Below are 22560 nucleotides of genomic sequence, written 5' to 3' on the forward strand. Positions count from 1 at the left end.
ACCATCATGATGGGAACACTTTATTTACCCCGGTCGCAAGTCAATACATCATCACTCACGGTAGCACCATCAACCATCATCCATCAATACATCGACCATCATCATCATCGTCATCAAATATCCCCAATGCCGCGATGCCATCCGCACAGTCGCAAACAAAACGGTCGCATAACGATACAACACGTACCGTAATCAGGGACCACCACTGCCATCGACGCACGCATCACCGGCGCTACGACGCGCTGGCGCCGTACAGCACCTTGCCCCGGATCTTCTTGGGGTTGAGGCCGAACGCCTCGAGCCTGGCGTCCGACATCGACAGTACCATGGCAGCCTGAGTGCCCTCCTTCGGTCGCTGTTTCCATTTCCGCTGTCCGCCCAGCTTGTGCTTTGTCCTGTCGACCCCTTCTGCGGGCGCCCCCACAGCACCATGCTTCTTTTTCAAGGGCTTCTCGCCACGTTGCCTGAGTTCCGGTTCATCAGACACGGCTTCTGGTGCTACTCCGTCACCAGCACAACCGTCACCTTTCTTACGTTTTCGTTTACGCGCCGGACTTGCGTGTGAGCCATTCTCAGAGGCAGCCGCAGGGAGACTAGGTGTATCCTCACACGCGTGCTTATGCGATCTCTTTTTCTTCTTTGGCGCTTGCTCTTCGTCGAGCTCCTCGGTACTACCGGCTAACACTAAGGCCTCCGAAGATCTCCTTTCGCGTTTCTTCGACCTTTTCCTTGCAACATCTGTGTTCTCTCCCACGTCGTTTCCATTCCCTGTTGAAAGGCCCGGCAATATTTCCTGCTGGGAGGCAGCTTCTTCATCCTTTTCCTTCTTTCTACTCTTCTTTTTCCGCTTTCGTGATTCCTGCGCATCCGGTTGCTGACCGGGATCTTCCGCACATCTGTCATCAGATGCAGTGGAACCGTCGGCGGCCGTAGCCACTCTATGCAGCTCCAGTCGCTCGTGTTGGTTTGATTCATCTGCCATCTCCTTCTCCTTCTTCTTTCGCTTTTTCTTCTTTTTCTTTTGCGGCTCATATGTTTCCGGGTCTTCTTCAGGTTCGCCATCCCTGAGACAACACAAAAGCTGTTAGCTGCAACGCGAGCCATTCGCAAAGTTGCCCAAGTTCGTCAGTTTGCCATTCCCTCATCTGGTAAGCTGGAAGGAATCAGTGATAACAATAACAGAATCAGCGGACGCTGGTGAAAATGATCATCTCTAAAAACCTGCAAATCCAAGAAATAATTGGCTAACTTACATTTAACAGCAGCAATGCAAGCAGCAATTTCTTCAATGTGGCAGCCAATCACTGAGCACGAAGAGCTTTCGAACACGTTCGGGAACGCCAATTATGGATACCGATTGTTGGCCGATTATGAAGAGGCCAAATCGCATTTCACCCAAAAATACGAGAGATAATGTCAAGTACTATAAACAATAACCACACAGAACAAACTTCTCTTACTTTCTGAACAGACTCTGCAGTATCTTTTGCTTGTAAGCGAGATTCGAGGCCTTCGCTTTGTACTTCTTGACGTCTAGCAGTTCCTCCTCATCACGTCGGTACTGGGACATCCTCTTCACTGATACCCACCGGTTCAGGTCTTTCTCGTCCGCCATCAGAATCTAGACAGATACAGGCACCATTCGTCTACACGTTCCATGCATACAGTGAAGGGCACCACCAAGTCCCACGGAAAGGACGTAGCAATTTCCACCAAATGTAGGCCCAGCATTACCCGCCACTGGCTCTTTCAAGTCACATTTATCTATGCTCGGGCAAAAAGCCTTTACTGCCCTTCCCACAGCAAAGTGTAAGGAATATTCAAGTACCCATTATGTCCCTCTTCTCGGCTCGATGGCACTCGCCGCCTGGTATTTACCCACTCGGCGGCGGCCCAAATCTATAAGGAGTAGCGCCCCACCCCTCCATGCCCCCCCCCCCCCTCCCCCCCACCCCAGACACTGACCTCAGTGGCGTCCAGGCCGAAGTCATTGTGGTATTTACCCACTCGGCGGCGGCCCAAATCCATAAGGAGCAGCGCCCCCCCCCCCCCCCCCCTCCATGCCCCCCCCCCTCCCCCCCCCCACCCCAGACACTGACCTCAGTGGCGTCCAGGCCGAAGTCATTGGCCGTAACCTGGCGGTATTGGAACGGATGCGGGTTGAGCGCCTCATCCAGCCGGTAGTACTGGTCAATGTACTCGGCCAGCGCCTGGTCGCCTCCCGGTTGGAAGCGCGGCTTGGGGCGGCGCAGCATCTCAGCCAGCTTGCCGCGCCGCTTCTTCCGGCCGCGTCCCGTCGCCTCCAGCAGCTGGCGCTGCGTGGCAGCCCGACCGTCGTACTCACAGTCCATCTGGTGGCATCCGCGACACGCGGTCAAGAGAGTTCACTGGTGTCCGGCCGACCCGCAGCGCATCGTGTCAGCGACAGCCACTTGAATGTGGGGAGTCTGATCAATCAACTCAGAACTGGTCTCTTAACGAAAGCCGCATACATGGCTCAACTAGTCGCATGTGTAAAAAAGCGAGCAGCCTCATAGTTTTGACTTTTCTTTATGATCCAATGCACTACGCAATTTAATTTTTTAAAAGCATGGCTTCCACAGATACCCGTCCAGCCTCCCTCCCCCCCCCCCCCCCCCCCCCCAAATAAGACCTCGACAGATGCATCAATATCCACGAGGCTGCATCCTACAGCTCCAGAGGCAACACAACGCAGCAACCACATGTGTAACATCCAGTGACCAGGCGCGGTGCCGGGGCCTCACCACAAAGCCGGGCTGCTCGCAGGCAGGCGCGGCTGTATCTTGGTGGGTAGGAGCGGCCGGCTCTCCAGCGTCCTCGGTGGCCGGATCCCAGTTGTCCCAGTCCTCTGACGGACACGGCAGCCCGTTAGCAGAGCAGAGGAGCAGCTCACTCTTCTAGCCATCAGCTCGATATCTGACGCTTATAAACAGCCTCGACATTTCAATGCGACACGAAGACTGGCACCGTTGCATCACACCAAAGCAGGCAGGGTTCGTGCAAATGGCTACGCAGATGCAAATGGCTACGCAGAACACATCCGTCGCGAACAGACGCCGTCCTGGTAAAGCTTCAACTTCAATTTCGCCTGCGACGGCTAATGTTTGAGAGCACCGGGAACCATCGTACGGTTACCGTCGTCGTCAAAGACTGGCTTTTCCTCGTCGTTTTCTGCGCCGTAGTAGTAATCCTCCCCAAACATCGCTTGCATCTTTTTGTCATGGCTATCAGGATCAAAGTCGGTATCCAGGTCGTTTGCCTGTGGTGGAAACTCGGTGTTATGCTCACTTATTAAGACGCGTAAGTCACAACAAGGTTCAAATAACCAACGCAGACGACGCGCCTTTAACACCCAATAACTCACAATATCCGCCTGTGCGTATCAATTACGGCACACATCCGACAATACAGACATTCATAACCGCATGCATCGACCCGTCAACACTGACGCCGACACGGAGCAAGCGTCGAATAAAAAGAGACTTCGTTATTTGTATGGGGTTTTGGATAGAAATAGCCATCTTAAAGATCATTCAATGCAAAACGCAGCCTTGCCTTACGTAAGACCTAAACCCCTCTAATTTCTGAATTACACACCAGAAAAGATGTGCAGAATACTTCTGGTAACCTATTTCAAGGTCATCCATGCATCTTTGACCCTGTGACAACGTCCTTCAAATCCTGCTTCTCCATTAGCCAAGCGGCGATCGAGGCAGAGCAAAATATAATTATCGAGTCCTTCATGTCCGGCGTCCGCGAGCACGATTTCCAAATATAACGGTCGTCAATTGGTTCCAAGTCAATGTTGTGCAAGGTACGATGACGTTATCAAGCAATGGCGTATTGAGGGGCGTCTTTACTAACCAAAGAAAATGTACCGTCTATAGCAGTCTTTTCCGCTTAAAAAGTGCAACAATAGTTATAAATGAGCTTATGTCATCATTTCTGATGCTTGCTTCAAGATCTTCAGATGCGGAATATTACGTTAACAGGTTTCATGTTAACAAGATAAGCCTCAGATAAGCACTAGCTTCTCTTCTTTCTTAAACTAAAAAGATGTAATGGCGCGTCCATACCTCGAAAGGCAGCTCAGCATTCCCGACAACCTCTTTAAGTGTTTCCAGCTTTTCTAAAATTTCCTTCCTCTTCAGCGTTTTTAAACGCTTGAGTTCTTCCTCTTTCCTCTTCTTGTCTTCCTCTTTCTTCAGCTTCTTTTCTTCGCGGCCATGTTTGCGTCGCTCGTCCTTCTTCCTCAGGGAGTTTTTTATAGTGCGAGGATATCGCTTGACCTGTAGACGAACGGTTTCGTGAAGCTGCAACGCATTCCGGACTAAGTGGCATACACAAGCGAGACTGACACAAATTGGTTAACAATACATTGAAACGGAAATAAATTTGACAATAACTGTGCCGAATGAAAAACATTTCAAGAAAACTTAAGTGCAGCCGATTGGAGCGATAATCGAAAACAGACCTGCTGAAACGATATCAAGGGCTAAATAATCAACAATTCAACAACAACAAGGGCTAAGTAACATACTGACGATAGGGCTTATTAGCCAAGCATCCAATGTAAAAGGCGACATCATTCAACAATAAATATCCTAAGCGTAGCGTTCATTTCCGCCGACTGGAATACCATTCTTTTAACAATTCCATACCTATGCATTCACAATTTTGAGAAAATTTGTTTGATATGTTGTTCATCGAGAGCCACAGTTCAACTGCGTTGGTAAGGTCTTCAGGTTGGCACCACCAATTTCAACTCTCCGGCCTCATTCACGAATATTTCTGCAACTACCTACAAGCTCTTCTCCAGGAAAATCACCCTTACATACTACGTGTCCAGAACGACGGCAGCCCGCTAAGGTACACCGAGTGGCCCCACCAACAATCCCAACCAGACCAGACATGACGATATGATCCGAAGATCGTTACCAATGGCGTCAACAGAAGGCGACGACTTCGAATCCTGGATCATACTGGAATCCTTCTGCTATTGTTTCCATAAAGGCATGTTGCCAAAATATCAACCCATCTATATCTCCATTCTCTTGTTTTCCGAGAAATGAGGCTGGCTGGCTCATTGGAATGGACTGCTAAACGGCGTTGTAGGAAGTCCCTCTCTAACATTTAAAAATCGTTTCGATAAGCTCTATTGGTCTATGGATCTTATTTACAGCTAAGCTCAGACAGGTCAGGTGATGCAAGATTATTACCAAGGATGGGTGCGGAACCTCGGGCAGGCCAACCTCGATGGGCGTTTAAGGCTTTTTGTGTATATATATATATATATATATATATATATATATATATATGCTCAATATTTCTGGCTAGCACGAAAACGTAGGTGGTAAATGCAGTTTTGTGGTCCCCCTCACATTCACTGACACTCAAAGGAACTACACGAAGACCGACGCACTCAACACCAACCAACCACTCACTTCATGGCCGAAGTCGACATGCCTCACGGCCAGTGAGCGCGGTCGGTGAATACTACCAATGACGTCATGGCCTGGTGTTACGCGGCTGGTAGACCAACCAATGGCAAATACCAGGACCCACTCTTCGCCGACTCCTCGGGCGAAACATAACTTTGGACAGCACCCAGAGAACTCCGAGTCATTGCTTCGTGCTGACTGAGTCCAAAACCCCACTAGCAAGATACTAAGGCACGATATTTTGAGTTCTCCTGCTTTAACTGTTGACCGGATTTCGGGAAACGAATTTAACGGGTCAAAAGAACGGTCAAAAACGCTAGAAAATATTATTCCAATGCCACATCGACAAGGCTATGGACATTAGGTAGCACGTCTTCTCAGCCCACTCGCAATACACGCCATATATGATGAGTTCTAGACTCACACTCCCTGTTACGGATGCACGGAGTCATACTCACAAACTCCTGATCGGGCTCTTCAAACCTGAAGTTGAACTTGTGCTCGAACTGCTCTTGCTGTCCAAGGGTGCGCTCGTCTTCAGAAAGGTCCCCATCCGAGTCATGCACCACCTCCTCGTAACTGGGCACATACGAGTCGTCGCCCTCCTCCAGGTACCTACCCGAAACATATTTTTAGGTGAACTGCTTGGCTGGGAATTGGGTGGACCGACTACGGCATCGCGCCAGGGGTGGTTACACCTTTGTCCATGCAATATGCCACTCACTATCATCTGCTGAAAAAAAATGAACAGATCACCACACATGGAACTCAAGCACTTGGAACACATGGAACACACGGAACACAAGAACAAAGCTACGGTCGCTGGCATGAACATTACTCACCGCTTACTGAGGATGTAGTCACGAAGAAACGCTTCATCCGTGTCAATCTTTGGATTTGACCACGCCTTTTTCAGACCTTTGAGGCCACGCTCAATATTTCTATCGTTCACCGAGTCTTTCTGCCCTTTCAGCCACACTTTGTACTGTTCATCGTCTTCTTCCTGCCGGAAAGAGAACACGTTGAACGAGCGTTATCAGGCACTACCACAAGATAAAAGTAAAGATGCTTATTGACGTCACTTGGGGTTTCGAGCTTTTTCGGAATGCAATCGCTTGGTCTTTTCACCGTGAAGCTGTAGAGGGAGGTGGGGTTACTTTGATGAATATTGTCATAGCATGACGTAGGATGATGTGAATTATCGTGGCATGAAGGTTATGAACTATACGATACACGAACCCGCCAAAATAAGCCATTTTCGACATCTAAACTCACTTCAGTCAGGCCGGGACCACATCATGTTAAGCACATTTTGATATCACCTGACACTTAAGTCTGACTTTGAAATGTGTGCACGGCATATAAGGGAACTAATGCATTACACGAAGGGCAGTGTACACCCTTCTGAGGTAAATATACGGGTTCGACTTTGTGCCTTGACTGGCAAGAGCAACCTTCCAATATGCCATGATGCATCTTCCCGACGCAAAATGGACCCGGATCTGTTCCCTCTCTGACGTCGATGGGAGGCTACAGGATCTCGCCATTGACATAGGATCGTCTGCCTTGAATCGTCGGTTGACTAAGTGCTCGCCCCATGACGTTTCGTTTCAACTGTTCCAGGCGCGCCGAGACGGTTATGTTCCTGGCGCGCCGGGATGGTTATTGTTAAGAACCCGGACCATTCAGCCACTTCTCTCCACGGCAGTGTCACCACGACTGGTGACAGCAGGCTGAAACCCTGTCCCCGCCGGCCATTACCGGTTATAGCCGTCCGGCAGAAATTGCTGGTGGCAACAGCTGGCAGCAGCCAGCAAAAAACCATGCGGGGGGATTGCGGATTACGGCATGGCACCCGATATCGTAATCCCGTGTGTACAAGGTACCAGCTTAACAGGAGGATGTCTAGCCGAATTGACTTTCCACTGTGTACGTAGGATTGAAGGGAAATTCGATTCATATCGATTGGTATCATTGGTTTCTAAAAATTCGTCTCCACTGCCGATATGTTTCAAGTGACCCGAATTTTTGCTGTAAGATCAGATTTATCGGGTGACTCCAACACATACATCACTTACTAAACATATCGATACTGTTTGGAGCTTATCGTTCGCTCCAGCGAATGGTCTTTCAAGCATGTTGCTTGTCAGCGCTGACAGCAGCCTGCAAACGTAGCGATAGCTGCGTCCATTGCGTTAATGGTATATTCGTTTATAATCAGCTGGGGGCTGGATGTGTGGACGGTTGCGACCGTCCAGTGAGCCCGGTCACTCGACACCCACTGCGATTGATTCATGTCGGTCCGCTATATACTGAGATGCGGCCTAAGTCGTGCGTCGTGTCAATCGGCTGCATCAGGCGTCCGGCAAATGTGATTGCCCTCGGTTATCTTGCCAGCAGCCATAAGCGTTACGCGCCCAGCCACAGCGCGTGCTCTCAACCTTAAACACATCAAAAGTAGCTTCCCTGTGTGCGGTAATGCCACATAAATTTGACCGCCGGTATCTCTTTTTGCATCTCATTGGTTTTTCATTTCCCTTCCAAATATTGGCACACGACGAACAAATATAAAAACAATAACGAGGTCGTTACTACAAAATATCTTAATTATGGTCTTTGGCGTAAGCTCTGTACACACACATAGACAAAGATATGTATTTGGACTATTCACGATGGACTCGTGGCTGTTCAAGTCCATCGGCACTACATTAAAACGGAGTGTCACTGGTTCCAAGTGAAAACACACATATACACACAGCTCACAAACACACGCATGAAGGCTGGTTATAGGCACTTTCCAACCTAAGGTAGACAGAGCAAGACGGAAAGCAACAGTGGGTTTTTCTAAGCGATATCTCGCGATTGATAGTTTGTCTTTGCTGTTCGATAACTGGCCCATTATGCCAGGTCAAAAGTTAAATTTTCCTGAAAACCAAAATTCTCTGCTTTACATGCGCAACGTACTAGACCTGCCATGTAATGATACAAAACCTAGAATGACGCGTTCCTTGTTCCCTTCTTAGTACAATGGTGTGTACTTTTACGTGCTTTAAGCCTTTATTCATGACGCCTGGCTCCGTTCCTGTAACGGTGTCGGCCGGCCGTGCGCGGCCCGCAGGAACGTCGGTTGTCGACCGCCGCCCGCGCCGGCCGTGGGTCGCCGCGCAGTGCTCCACAGTCAGGTGAACACGAGTGTTATATGTGGAGCAGTGACGACGCCACTAGCCAGTCCTGGGTGGAGAGAAAGGCAGCAGGGGGGGGGGGGGGGGGAGGGGGAGTACAAAAGCCGAGGTTTATACTGTTACTGGACGAAGGCTGAAAGAAACAGCTCTTTTCGGTTTATTTTGGCGAATGTTGTTATGCCCATCCTCATTACGGGCTGCGCTGTGCTGTATGTTCCTCTTCTTTTCTGTCCTGTCCTGTCCTGTCCTGTCCTGTCCTGCCCTGTCCTGTCCTGTCCTGTCCTGTCCTGTCCTGTCCTGTCCATCCAGTCCTGTCCTGTCCTGTCCTGTCCTGTCCTGTCCTGTCCTGTCCTGTCCTGTCCTGTCCTGTCCTGTCCTGTCTTGTCCTGTCCTGTCATCTCCCACCCTATCCTGATTCACCATGTGTTCTGTTCTGCAGTCATCTCCTGCTCTGCGACATCATCTTCCCCTCTTTCCTTGTCTACCTTGTCATCTATCACCCTGCCTGCGGGTGCTACCTGTCTTGTCCTGTCCTGTTTCTTCCTATCCTCCACATTCTGTCTTTTGGCTGCCATGCCACGCCCAGTAAGGGTGGAACCTCTATAGAGATTGAGAGACGGAAAACAATGCATGGGTTGACGGCGGTTGCGTGAAAACGTCTGGGGGTACTCTGGACACCAATCTGGAGTTTGACCTTGTTTGAACGCTTTTTGAACGGAAACTACTTAAGCGCTAAAACCCTGTAGTTTCTAAGCTACACACCAGCGAAGATGCGAAGACTATTTCAAGGCTAACCAGACATCCATGGCCCCACAATAACGTTGTTCAAATTCTGTGCCTCCACTGGCCAGGCGGCGTTTATGGTCGATAACAATATAATTATAGGATCGTATATATCTGGCGTTCGTGAGCACGATTTCCAGATATAGCAATCGGCAACTGACTCTTAACTAACATTGTGCAAGCTAGGTAAAACATATTACGGAAATCAGGCTAATCCGGACAGGCAGCACCTAACGATACTTGGTCCAGCACCTATCAAGCACCGCCGCGGGCCACCTCTGGAGCGATGAAGACTACAAGCGGGTGCTGTCATACAAGCGTGGGGTTGCAGGACTACGGGTGGGCGGTCATAAAAACGTTCCATGATGCAATCAAACGATAACGCATTCTGTATCTATCTGCATGATGTTACACCAAAGTCCGAGCGACTGCGCGACGAATCCACACACAAGCCACAAGCAATTATCGCAGCCCGTAGGTTCATATGACTAGGTTTTCTATTTTTTTATATTAGCAACTGACACCCCAAACACCTGATCAGAAACACAATTTGCTGCCACAAAAGATATAGACCGAAAGCTGCCTCAAGCGGGCGTGCAAACGCATCTGTCTGCCGTTCATCCGCCACGGCCTCACCATGATAATGAACGGCGTCCTGCACAAGGGCGTTATCAACACCCGAGCCACCAGAACCAACCAGACCCAGGCGGAGTCAGCCGATCAGGTCAGCTCTCCGGCCACCACCGACCCCCAACCCGGCGGGCGGAGGCCGAAGCTGCACCGCCTACCACAGCTGGCTCGTCCGACCACTGCCACAGCGTCGACGTCGACTGCATGACGGCCTGGCGGCCCTGCACTACTCGTTTTCGAGTCGTTTTCACCAGGCGGATGTGCCTTGGCGTAAAACGCAAACATTTTCGCGGACGCTGCTGGCGTTCTAAACATACCACTCAGCCCCAAGTTGTCCGGCAGACAAGTTGTCTCTGCCTATGCCCGTTGTGCGAGATACTTTGCTGGGCCGGCGGCGTCCAATACTTTTTGAAAAGTCAACGTAACGCGGCAACGAGATGTAACTAAATTTAGACTTAAGCAAACTCGATGAAACTATAATGAAAACACACTGGAAACAGTATTGAATAACTCAGACGTCATTTCAATACATCTTCATCAAATACACAGCTGTAACATTTGGTTCGTCTTTCAGTCGTTCAGAGAAGCAATCAAATAACTGAACGTGTGTCCAACGTTTGGCGTCCCGCAAGTTCTTCAAGTTCAAGAGGCTAAGCATTCCTTCCTTTCTTTCGCCTTTTGGGCCCCACATTTTGCTTGCGTGATTACGAACGTGACGACGAATGTGGGCATTGTCGCAATGCTGCCGGTAATTGTAGGTGTTATTCTATTAATTTCATGAAGTGCGCAAAAGTTCGATATTGGCGTAACCGAAAGTTCGAGCCAAATACGAAAGAATCAAATACAAGGGGTGCTAGCCGTACCTTTTCGGCAGCAGGTTTTTGCCTTTTCTGCAGAAGGCTTCCAGCAAAGCCAGTCGCGTTTTCATCGTCCGAATCTTCAAGCAGCGACCGAAAGCCAGCCTTGATGTCCTCTTGCTCCTCTATGTACGACTTTTCTGCCGAGACGCCGGACGAGTGCGGTTCACCTGTGGAACGGGGAACAACACCACGCCATAAATGATTAGCAGAAAATGCAACAGCACTGCAAATGCAGTGAAACATCCCTACCCAGCACGGCTACAAATACATCGCAAACATCCCGGTGATGTAGGAAGAGGTTGGTGCCTCCAACAATTCACACACAAATCTGGAGACATTTTCTCATCATGCAGCTAAGGTAAAGGAAAACCTCAAAAGTTAAACAGAACAATCCGAAAATGCTAGACACAGCCATAGGAGATACAAATGAATAAAGACCAAGATTGAACTCGAAATGGGTAGATATTAAACCATTAACCCCTGTGTTGTTCCATCTGAATCATAACATGATATAACATAACTGACATCACATAACTTATGGCATGTTTACCTTGATCATGCTGCACTCCTCCAGTCTTCAGGAACATTTCCCTCTCATAATCTCTCAAAAACATGGGTTTGTGCTTTGTCTTCTTTTTGCTGCTTGCAGTTTGTCCCTGTTCACTATTCTCCTTGAAGAACCTCTTATCAGGGTCATAAATATCAGGATCATTTCCTTTCAACTTCGAAAGTGTTTCAAAGAACTGCTTCTCCACTTGTGGTGTGATCTCCTGATAAACAAAGGACACAAGCTGTAAAGCTTACCAATGTCACACATGATAATGAGCATAATTTGAGGAGCACATCTTTGTGTACAACTAGCATGCTACTCACCTGTTCCTAATGGTAGATCAATGGCAGATCCAAGAATGCTAGTGGGCCATGGGCTTTGACTGATGATGATTTGGGCTTTGGATTGTGCTGGCTATAATGGTCCTATGGGGCCCATATGGGCCCCATAGGACCATTATATATATATATATATATATATATATATATATAAATATATATATATATATATATATATATATATATATATATATATATATATTATATATATATACCATTATATATACTATTATATACTATTATATACTATTATACTATTATATATATATATATATATATATATATATATAACCATTATATATATATATATATATATATATATATATATATATCAGCTGGTGGGAATGTATGTGTGTTTGTAATACCATAATGGCTGGTACATATCTGAGTTTAATCAACTCAAACTTGGGTGGTAGACCTCCACTAACATATATATTAGGCCATGTCATTATATAATTCATTGCAGGCTGCATGTTTGGCAGTTGAAGGTCAGCATGAATTGACCTACAACTAATTTTTCTCACTACAATTTGGAATAGTTGTTGCAAACTAATGCATATATCTGCATTCTGCTGGACTGAAGACTAAAAACTTTTTGTATGTACTACTTTTATTCAAAGTAGCTAATGCCTGTGGCCTTTAGCTGGCTGGGATTGTAACAAGCTGGTCAGAAACTGTCCTAAAAGTGACATTGTAACATGCTCAGCTTTGCATGGATCACTCTCGCTTAAAAGGTGACTTGCAGTCTTGGAAATAACCAGCAATTTTGGCCACCATCCCTTGTTCTCACTTAGTTTATATATATACATGTTCATGCTCAATACATGCTCAATGTTCCATGTGAATATTGTTGATATCCATCAGGACTCATGTGCATGTTCATAACTGCTTATCTCAAAAATGCCTAAAAAAAATAAAATGACTAGCAGATACTAACTTTCTCAAGAAGGATGGCAAGGATGCTTGCTTGCTGCAAAATTCAAACAAAGCTCTGTTTTATCATAGTATTGCATTATCATTACACACATTTTCCTGCCATTGCACTTAAATTTCATACACACAGGGTTTACAAAACAAAATGTGGTAAATGATTTGAGCATGTACTGATGGGCTCCCTGATGAGCAATACAAGGAAAAGGGGTAAGTGTCCAGAGACTTGGTAGTAATCTAACAGTTTCTCTGTTTGTGAGCTTTCTTTCTCTTTGTGAGTTTGTTTGCTCTCTCTAGTGACACCACCTACACAGAATACTTGCATATCCCTGCCCTCCACTGAAAACATCAAAATGGATCTCACAACTGTGTTTTAAGCTGAGGGATTAGCTGTTGACATTTTCTCTAACTGGACATATTTATGCCAGGCTACATACCTTTGCAATTTGCTATTCAAAAGGGGAATGAGGCATCAAAAGGGCCAGCATCAATTATACCTACGTCAGAGGTGCAGCAACTTGAAGAAGGCAAAATGATATGAAGCTTCTAATTAATAACTGCAGATTCAAATCTTATTTTGTATGGACAGGTTGAAAAGCTGCTCATCTACATCTTTCTGGATCCCCACATCAGCTGTACTAGCATCACATTTTCCAATAGTAAATCAACCAATCTGGCATGTCCCAAGCTGGGTAAGCCACAAAATTAGCTGAACAAGTCACTCCCAGAGTCTGGTACATGGTCACATTTTATGCAACATTCCATAAATAGCATTACAGGTCAACATCAAGGCTCACCTCAGCATCTTCATCTTCAGAAGATGATGAAGATTCATTCCCTTCTTTGCCATTGTCCAGGGCCATGTCCTTGCCATATTTGGCTTGTACTGAAAACCAAGAGGCATTATTAAGCCAGTGCTGCCTTCTGGTCACAACAAGCAGCTTATATTGGGTGATCACATATACTTTTAAAATGAGCTCATTCCCATTATAATTCTCTGTGGCAATGGCTTTCAAATGCATCATATATGACATACAACAAATTGTAATACAAGCAAGATAACACAAACACAATTAACAAATGGAAATACCAGCTGTGACTGGCCCCACTCATATTCTTAAGAAGCCTGGGCCCGCATGACTTCCCATCCCCTACCAAGCCTAAAAACCAGTCCCAAAGCCTTCCAGAACACCATTTTGTCCTGACTAGCCACACTCTGACTTGATTCCTGACTAGCTTTTAGAGCTACACTGGGTAGTGGGCACACTATTTCACATCTGACAGCTTGAACTAAAGACATGCAACAAGGCACAGGACCTTGTCAACCATCACCTATTGCAATGTAGTAATACACATCATACTCCAGCATACAACCTGGCATGCAAGAGGTGTAAAACATCACTGAATGTCTACATGCCAGCTTATTTTTGCTAAGTCACCCTCCAATCAGATCAAAGCATCTGAAGTGTCTGTTTCAGTATGAGTAATGTTCTGGAAGCAACAACTTGCAACTATCAGTGGGACATGCATATGAATAACATTTTACTGGATAATGACCATAGCACACAGTTACACCACATGAATCAGAAATGAAAGGCAACAGACAGCATCACCACCATGGTTATTGGTATGTTGCTGCGTATCATGGCTGCTCTGAACTACAGCAGCCAAAATTTGAGTACAGGATGTTGCTGGCATACAGGATGAACCCAGACTCTATGTGGTTGCAACACAGTACCTCATCCACAATACAGCCAACCACTGCCACTGCATGGGGCTACCTGAAATCATGGATAAGGAATGCGTAACTACATCTACCTCAAGTAGGAATGCACGGATTGCAACGGCAGCACACAGCTGACTCCACCAAGTTGCAGACCATTTTCTTGGGTCCTCACTACTACTCACATTTTTGATACTCTTCTTTTTCCCTCCATGTATCATATTTTTTAGCGTACTCATTCCCTAGTCCGAAGCCCACTTCCGAGTCGGAGGACTCCCCATCAAATAACAACCGAGACATCCCCAGCCAGCACGTGCGCTGAGACCACGACGCCAATTAAACCACTCAAGGCCGTGTAAGGAAGGTAAGACCGTCCGGTGATCCTCGCTTCGTCTTCGCTTAACATGAGCCTGACGTCACTGGTGCTGAGACTTCAATGCGCGGCGTGTCGCTGGGTGCCGCATGTAATACTGATCGCGGACTGAACCATCAAAATATTCGTACGTAATGGACAATCCGTTAGCGAGAGCTGCTGAAGCAAAATTTTATGACGACCATGATATTGCACTTTGCAAGCCTAGGCTGCAGACTATTAACACGCAATGGCCTGAAAAGTAAAGACATACACATGAGACTTATTCGACATAGGGCGGTAGGAACATAGGGCTGTTTTCGTACCGATTATCAACAAACTGTTTGTGGCAGATGTATATTACCAACGAGCCGATTGCGTAAAATTTCACGACGAGTATGATGATCCACGTGACAACTGTTAGTGGCCGGCCTCTACAAGCACATCGATCTTACACGGCCTCACATACCATGATCGCGCCGCCGCCGGCGGTGCGAGTGAGTGGCGAGCGTGGCCAATCTGTTGTTTGCTGCTTTTTGCGTTAGATGTGCCAGATGAGCATGCTCTGCCCGTGCCTATCTACATTTTCCCGTGCTCATTCTGTACCTGTCAACGGGGCCGGCCGTGCTCGGTCCGTACTTGCCTTCGTTCCGGCGGGCCCGGTCTACTACCTGCGAGGCCGGCGTGCTCGGTTCATACCTGTGCGCAGGGTCGACAGTGCTTAGTCCATATCCGTCTGTTTAGTCACTGTAAGTGTCGAGCCCCGTATGTCGCGTTCCTGAAACGTTCATGTGCGTTGCTTTGTTTGATGTCAATGTGGCACGCAAATAGAAGCATGGATGGCCAAACAGAGATGCAGAACACGATATGTATCTGTGGCAACTTTCTTTTTAGCCACAACGACGTTAACTATGCAACTGACGAATCTCTTAGTTTCATGCGTGTGGCAACGCGCTTCAATAATCATATTTACTCCAACCCTGAACATTGTTTTGGCAGCATGTCGAAACACCAGAATAGCGGGCACACCCAGCCAAAGGGGCAAGTGGCAACAAAGGGATCCAAAGAAACAAGTGGGAACACGCACGTACGTTTGAACCTGGTCCACGGCTGGCTGACAAAAAAGAGTTTCCCGTGACTAGTACATTTCCCCGTAACACTGTGCTACTTGCCTCATGAAAAACAAATTTACGATCAAAGCTCATCGTAGTATGCTAGCCGGCTCCGGCATAGGCGCAGGGACAACAGAAGTTCTCCTAAGTGGGGGGGAGGGGGGCGATAGCCATTTTGGTTACTTACTTCCATTCAAGCCTCATGATGTGAAGACTACATTTCAAGAAAGTTGGGGACTTATCCCCTCCCCAGTGGCCGTGCTCCTGCGTAGGCATATTCACTTTCCACGGCTATTGAAGTCAAACGACTTCGCTGAACATAACTTCTCAAAGCACATGCTCATCATTGCCATTTTATTCCGCCTGATTTGTTCGCGGATATACGCACATGCCTTTAGAAATCTCCATATGACTGGTAAGAAGACCAACCGATATTTAATCTGCGCATCTCCAACAGTCCTCGCGTGGAATTTGTCGCCTTTTACGCTGATTGCACTTTACCGCTAAGCACATACGTTTGTAATTAGCACATCACCATACCCCCGCCCCCGTCATTACATTCTACGCATTCGGCCGCTGGTTGAAACGCATACGTTCAACAGTCTGTTTGCCATCGCTACGAACGCAGTCCGATATACTAGCCGCCCATCTCTGCAGCAGTTCTCGCGAGATGGTTTTCCATTTTTACGCCGATGTCATTGGGATGTTTAGCCCCTCGCGACGCTTCCAAAGCATATCGTATTTGACGCTTAATTCTACCCAGTTGGCACGATGGTCATATGCACCTGCCACAAACAGTTTGCTCATCATCGATATGAAGAAGCCTGATGGTCCGACCGTTTTATCTCGAATAATTAGCATGTATACGTTTACACTTCTCATGCCCTCGCATTATGCCCAACAGTTAGCGACACCGGCATGGAAAGCACATCAACATATTTGCCATTAAATTTTACGTAACCGCTGCGCTGGTTACATGGATCTCCCACTAAGAGTTTGCTCATTATCTGTTGGAAGACTTCCGGTGTTCTGGCTGCCCCATAGTGTACGCCCCACGGCTAGCGACCGCGCGGTATCGAAGTCTTGGCATCAGTGACATCACTGACCTGTACAAAGGCTGTGAAAATCTGACTCCGGGCAAAGCCGATGCATTGCAGGCGTATTTATTCCGGTAGGCCTAATAGCGCCAATGGTGGAGAAAATCTGCTGCGAAGCTAACCCCCCAACAGAAGCTGTCCCGCGGGGCTGCTTGAGCCGCGAAATACGAATATCCAATATCAGCCTGGGCCAAGGATAGCGAAAATGTGATCGTCATTCTACCTTAGCGACCGTTGCATTTAAAGAGCTATAACGTGTCTGATACAGCGTGCCGATTCAAAATTGTGCTGGACATAATCAGAAAGTCAATATCTACCCGCACGCGGAATTTCGAAAGAATTGAAGGAGTCCACCTTTGTATTGTGTTCTTTCATCTATATATGTATGTTTATATATATATATATATATATATATATATATATATATATATATGCGGTGATGGGGCGTACGGGTCCCAGATTTTGTGCTCATGCCCAAAGATTAAACTGCACCTGTGCGCAAAATAAAATGCCAATCTGAAGAGTTTCCACAGTATCGAATATGGAACAGGGTGAAGGTTGTCAGGATGCAATAATTCCTGTCTTCGCGACCTCCGTATTCGAAGTGTCAGTATTTCCTTTCATACAGCGTACCGGTTCAAAGTTTTGTGTTCATCGTAATCAGCAGGTTAATGTCTACTAGCGTAGGGACTTTGGAAGGAATTGAAGGGGTCCGCCTTTTTTATTGCAATTGTCATATTAAGGTATCTGGTAATGGGGCGTACCGGTCCGAAATTTTGTGCTCGTCGTGCTCAGACTGCGCCTACCTATTCCAACGGTTTCCTTCATTAAACGTATCGTTGAGATGCCGGTCTTTTTCGTCCAATCCTCCCTACCCTCCACAAGTTCACGGGAAGTGAGGTGAGCCAGAGCGCTTTCGATGCCGTCAGAGCAGTCAAGGCATCAGTCCCGATGCTAGCTGTCTACTATCAAGGTCGGTCTACCTCGCAGTAGACCGATGCCAGGTGGAACTGCGAGGTGGAACTGGTGGAACTCAGGTGACTCGAGTTCGTCCTACGACAGCTTCAACCCGATGAGGTCTGGCCCGCCATCAATTCGCGGGCGGCTCCTGTCATCTTGTGAGACCGGTAGTTCCTGTCGGATTACGAGAACCGATACACTGGAGCTGGAGCTGCTCGCAATGGCTTGGATGACCAAGAAACGTCGTCTCTTCCTGTCTGGACTGCCGCACTGTCAAATCGTGAAATATCACTGTCCCTGGTGCTGACATTCACTAGCAAAGCTCTGGACGAGATAGTAAATCCATGACTGCGGCTTCTCCGCGTAAAGTTTGGAGAGTTAGGGTACTTCACCACCACCTAGGGGTCACGAACGCCGCATGTCGCCACCGAAGCTCTGTGTCGTGCGTCATCTCCGGGCCCAAGTGCAACGACCAGACCGGCGAGGACGTTGCGACGCCTACCCTCTGCTCCGTGGTCACGAACGAACTGCAGAAGACCAGGGCAGATCTTCGTAAGTAGGAAATGTGTCTGACTGCCGATAATAGCCCTGTACTGCGGCTCTATTGATGCCGGCTGACCAGGATTGTCCGGACGATACACCATCTGTGCCGGTGACTCGGCCAGAGCACCGTCCGATTAACGTTCACTCGGCCGCAGCATTGTCCGATTAACGTTCGCCTGTTGTTAGACGACGGACTGGTCATCTGCGACTATCTCCTGGTGATCCGTAACGTCTCAGACATGACGTGCTGAGGCCTGCCATCGATCGTGACATCGAAAATACCGCAAGGGCGTGTCATATCTGCCGAAAAGACCTGGCAGCACAACAGCAGGAGACCCTACAACATCAGGCAGCGGTAATCCAGCCTTTCCAGCAGCTGGACATCGATTTTGCTGACCAAAACGGTCGAACGTACCTGATAGTGGTAGTTGCATACTCAGGACGTCAGTGTACCGGGGACAGGAACGCATGAACGCTCCAACCAGCAAGCTGATCTCTGCACTATGGGACATCTCCCGCCAATCTGGGGTGTCAGAAGTCGTATGTTTTGATGGAAGACCACAGCTCACGTTCACTGCGTCCCAGTCTTTCCTGCGTCTGGGGCATATACAAGGGCTGACTACAGCTAAAATGATAATGACTAGGACCCGGTATATTTTGGCCTCCAGCGGATGTTAAGCGCAAAGTGGGTAGTAATTCAACATGTATTGAAAGCGCATCATTAAGAGCGATAGTTTCATACATTTCTCATTCACTACAACTTTCGGACGTCTGCAATATCGACACCAAAAAACAGCTTGATACCGCGTGGCGGGCAGGCAACCGGGATCTTGGTACCGCGTTTGCCATCCTGATCCTCCCGACCGGCGGGTAAGTCACGTGACTACTATGTCTGCACACGACATTAAATAGCCTGAAGATGTGAGCACGCATAGACATTTGCAAGATGCGGTGAGGTGATAATGGCTGGGCCGCGAAATTCACAATGGTGAACGCTGTCTTGTGTGCGCCAGAACCGTCCAAGGCTATAGAAATACGTGTGCAATGACATGACATACGAAAATCCTTTTAAAAAAAGACAAAGCCGGCCCTGGTCTGAAATACTAAAGTAATTTATAATTGATTAAGTTGCAATATAAATTTGATTATTGATAATTAAGGACCCGAAAATTGATTTGCGCAAAATATCTTGTTAGTAATATAGTTCCGCTCCCCAGTGTTATTTACATTCAGGACAGGTCCTGACAGTGCACCAGATCATGTTTTCGAAATTTGGTATTGACGTGTCAGGCATTACGCGAGACCAGAGTAAAGTTTTTCCGTTCCCTTCCACAATACATGACCTTCTACATGCGTTACCCATATGCGTTCAGGTGCGCAAAACGCATTTGTGTGACAATACGACTACGTGTTGTTTCAGCCGCATTATCTATGTCCTGTGTTGCTACGAGCCTCGGCTGCTCAGTGCGCAGTAGCGCGCGTGTGAATATATCTGCTGCGCGCAGGATCTTTAGTAGAAACACGTGACCGCACTGGCAGTCTAAGCCAACGACAGGCCGACGAACGACCTGGGCTTATTCTGACGACATCCGCAAATTTGCGTCTAAATATGTTTCGAGCAATTGCCATTTTTACGCCTACGTCTCTCTCGGCTTGGGCGACGACGTGTTGCTTTCGAGATGGGTTGCAAAAAGCGCGACATTGTTCACTTCACGAACAATTGCTGACGTCACCACACACTAAACAACAGGCAAGCCGGTCGAGAATTCCCTAACCTCAAAGCCAATGAAGGAGTTAATATTGCCTCTGTAGAGAGTTACACCTAACGAGAACTTCGGAGGGGGTCCTTTTGTTCGCCGTCGTTCCTCTTTTTTTTGCTAAGTTCTCAACGTCGACAGAAATTATCTCGCGTGAGAATGCATCTCCGTGTGTAGCCAGTTGGAACATAGAGAGAGTCGAGTATTCTCGAGTGAGATAACCAGCATGATGCCGATAACCTTACAAAAAATCGTTCCTAGACCAAACACACTCCTGGGTGGTCTTTGAGCATTCTCAAGGGTCTCACTCGCTTTTCGGCCATCGTGTTGATAAACTTGTAATATGCGATCATCCAATATATTCTGCTCGTGATCTGTGAACGCATCTCTATCGACCCCCACCAGAGACAAAGGTGTATAAATGGCTGTAAACCCTACGCTTGTCAAAAATGAAAACAACTGTCCGGTGCCAAGCATGCGAGAATCGTAACCAAGTAGGTTTGAAAAGATAAGACCTGGCGTGTCTCGTCCGAAGTAAAGTGTCCGCTCTTCGTTGTCCTGTGGGCAAGAGTAAATAACGTGGCGAACTGTGAGTAGTGCATCACAACGAAGACATTTAGGCCGTTCTCCACCTCACAAAAGGTAGCTGTGTGTTGCATGCGTTTGGCCAATTTGTAATCTGCTGAGGACGAATTCTCTGCGCTTCAACTTGCGTGAGTTTGACGGCCATGGACCCATTTGTGGCTTGATTACCTTTAACTTATTGTTTACAATGACGTCCAAGCAGCATTGCCATTTCTCCTACCATAGTTCGCGATGGCATGGTAAAGGTTCCTTGCCGCAGTGCACGTCCTTAAACCTTTTATGTAGTTCTTCGCCGATGGATTCTACAGAAAGAATGGCCTTTCCAATGCGAGCAAGGGCTGGACATCTCGATGCAAGTTCACGATGCTCTCAACATCTTTATAAAACGAGACAAACCGACAATTTTCTTTCTGCCAAAGTAGGATGCAAAAGCTAAAACAATGAAATGGATTTCTCAGAATAAAGTGGGCTAAACCCGGTGGACCATTCTGGGTGACTTGGGGAGCAGATTCCCTACCGCCTTTCCAACAGCAGGCCCTTTGTTAGCTACGGAGCCCCTCTATTACTGTGACTCCGGCTGTGCTTCTGGCCACAGTGTCTGTGCATGGCCTTGGCGCACTCCCGGAAATCAGTCCAGCTCAGCACAGCCCATGAGAAGGGGGATGTCTGCATATACTTGCATTTTGTTGAGAAAAAAAAAACAACAAAACAATTTGGCGCCGCGGATGGCTGTTGGCATAGTAACAGTAATTTGTAAACATTCTTCCACGCGGTGGTTATTACGAATTCAGTCGAGTGCTAACAAAAAGCTGTAAACACAAGACAAAGCACCACAAAATGAAACAGAAAAAGCAAACCGCAGGTGCCACCAAAAAGCTCCCCACGAATACACACCACAACAAAACCGGCCAGCAAAACCAAAGTGCAGCGCAGCAGCATCACGCGCTGCCGTCCCCAGTGGGCGTCTCCGTAGACCTGGCGTTCCAGAGTGATGCGGCGTTGTACGCAAGCTCTCGCTGAGCTTCTGCCAGTCGACACCTTGGGAGCTGCAGCATCCAGCCGCCGCGGCACGAGTGTGGCGCGACGACTCGAAGCGCGACGAACAAACGTGTGCGATTTTGCTGGGAGGGGGGGGGGGGACCCTGGCTGCAAAAATGGCTTTCTGCACCTGCCCCTAGTCGTGGTGGCACCCGTCTCTTCCACCATCGCCCAGCAAAGCACTTGTAGCGCTGGTGAGATGTGTTTCCATCGCCGTAACCCAGTCACAGATCCGACCACGAAATTTAGTTGTTTTTTTTTGACACGCTAAAGCTGAAGCTCAATGTACACATTGCATTGGACAACACCTAAAGCTAGATCAGCTGCCAGTGAGCAGACATCTATGTAAGACAATGGCAAAACAGTTAAATACGTCCGTAATAGAGCAAGGACACGCGATAGGGGCAGGGCTGGGTTTGAGTCAAGTGAAGATGCCACTGATACGCATGATCATATGTAACTGGTTATGTATACACCAGATTCCAAGTGTAGATAAGTCGTTCCGCTTAGGCGCGACAAAAAAAGCTATTCATCGGAATGAGGATTATGTTTCAGACTTCAACGGCCTTCGGAGGGAAATTTGAACGAGTAACTTACCCATATATCTAGTTTTTGAGATGCGCGAAACATTGTTAATAATCAATTCCTTTAAGGCAGT

The 22560-nt window shown here is 47.6% G+C and overlaps 1 protein-coding gene across 1 annotated transcript; it reads right to left on the reverse strand.

Moving 5' to 3' along the window:
- On the reverse strand, window positions 1–14781 carry LOC119111798 (protein KRI1 homolog). The gene is made up of 12 exons (XM_037235621.1): window positions 14644–14781; window positions 13533–13621; window positions 11468–11687; window positions 10921–11084; window positions 6305–6465; window positions 5921–6077; window positions 4098–4310; window positions 3157–3280; window positions 2766–2869; window positions 2100–2351; window positions 1461–1621; window positions 1–1064 (listed from the first exon to the last, which is right to left on the reverse strand). The coding sequence occupies exons 1-12, from the start codon at window positions 14756–14758 to the stop codon at window positions 233–235; spliced, it is 2592 nt and encodes an 863-aa protein (XP_037091516.1). The 5' UTR covers window positions 14759–14781; the 3' UTR covers window positions 1–232.
- Between the last annotated feature and the right edge of the window lie 7779 nt (window positions 14782–22560).

This window comes from Pollicipes pollicipes, unplaced genomic scaffold (genome assembly GCF_011947565.3).
Source record: "Pollicipes pollicipes isolate AB1234 unplaced genomic scaffold, Ppol_2.1 Scaffold_7261;HRSCAF=8764_pilon_pilon_pilon, whole genome shotgun sequence".
NCBI lineage: Eukaryota > Metazoa > Arthropoda > Thecostraca > Pollicipedomorpha > Pollicipedidae > Pollicipes > Pollicipes pollicipes.

What these genes read in the sequence shown, in the direction of transcription:
- LOC119111798 (XM_037235621.1), bottom strand. Translation starts at nt 14,758, where the DNA reads ATGTCTCGGTTGTTATTTGATGGGGAGTCCTCCGACTCGGAAGTGGGC. An exon ending in CTGAAGATGAAGATGCTGAG is followed by an intron (nt 11,688 to 13,532) that starts GTGAGCCTTGAT and finishes TTTGTTTATCAG; the next exon opens with GAGATCACACCACAAGTGGA. An exon ending in ATGCTGAGCTGCCTTTCGAG is followed by an intron (nt 3,281 to 4,097) that starts GTATGGACGCGC and finishes TTTCCACCACAG; the next exon opens with GCAAACGACCTGGATACCGA.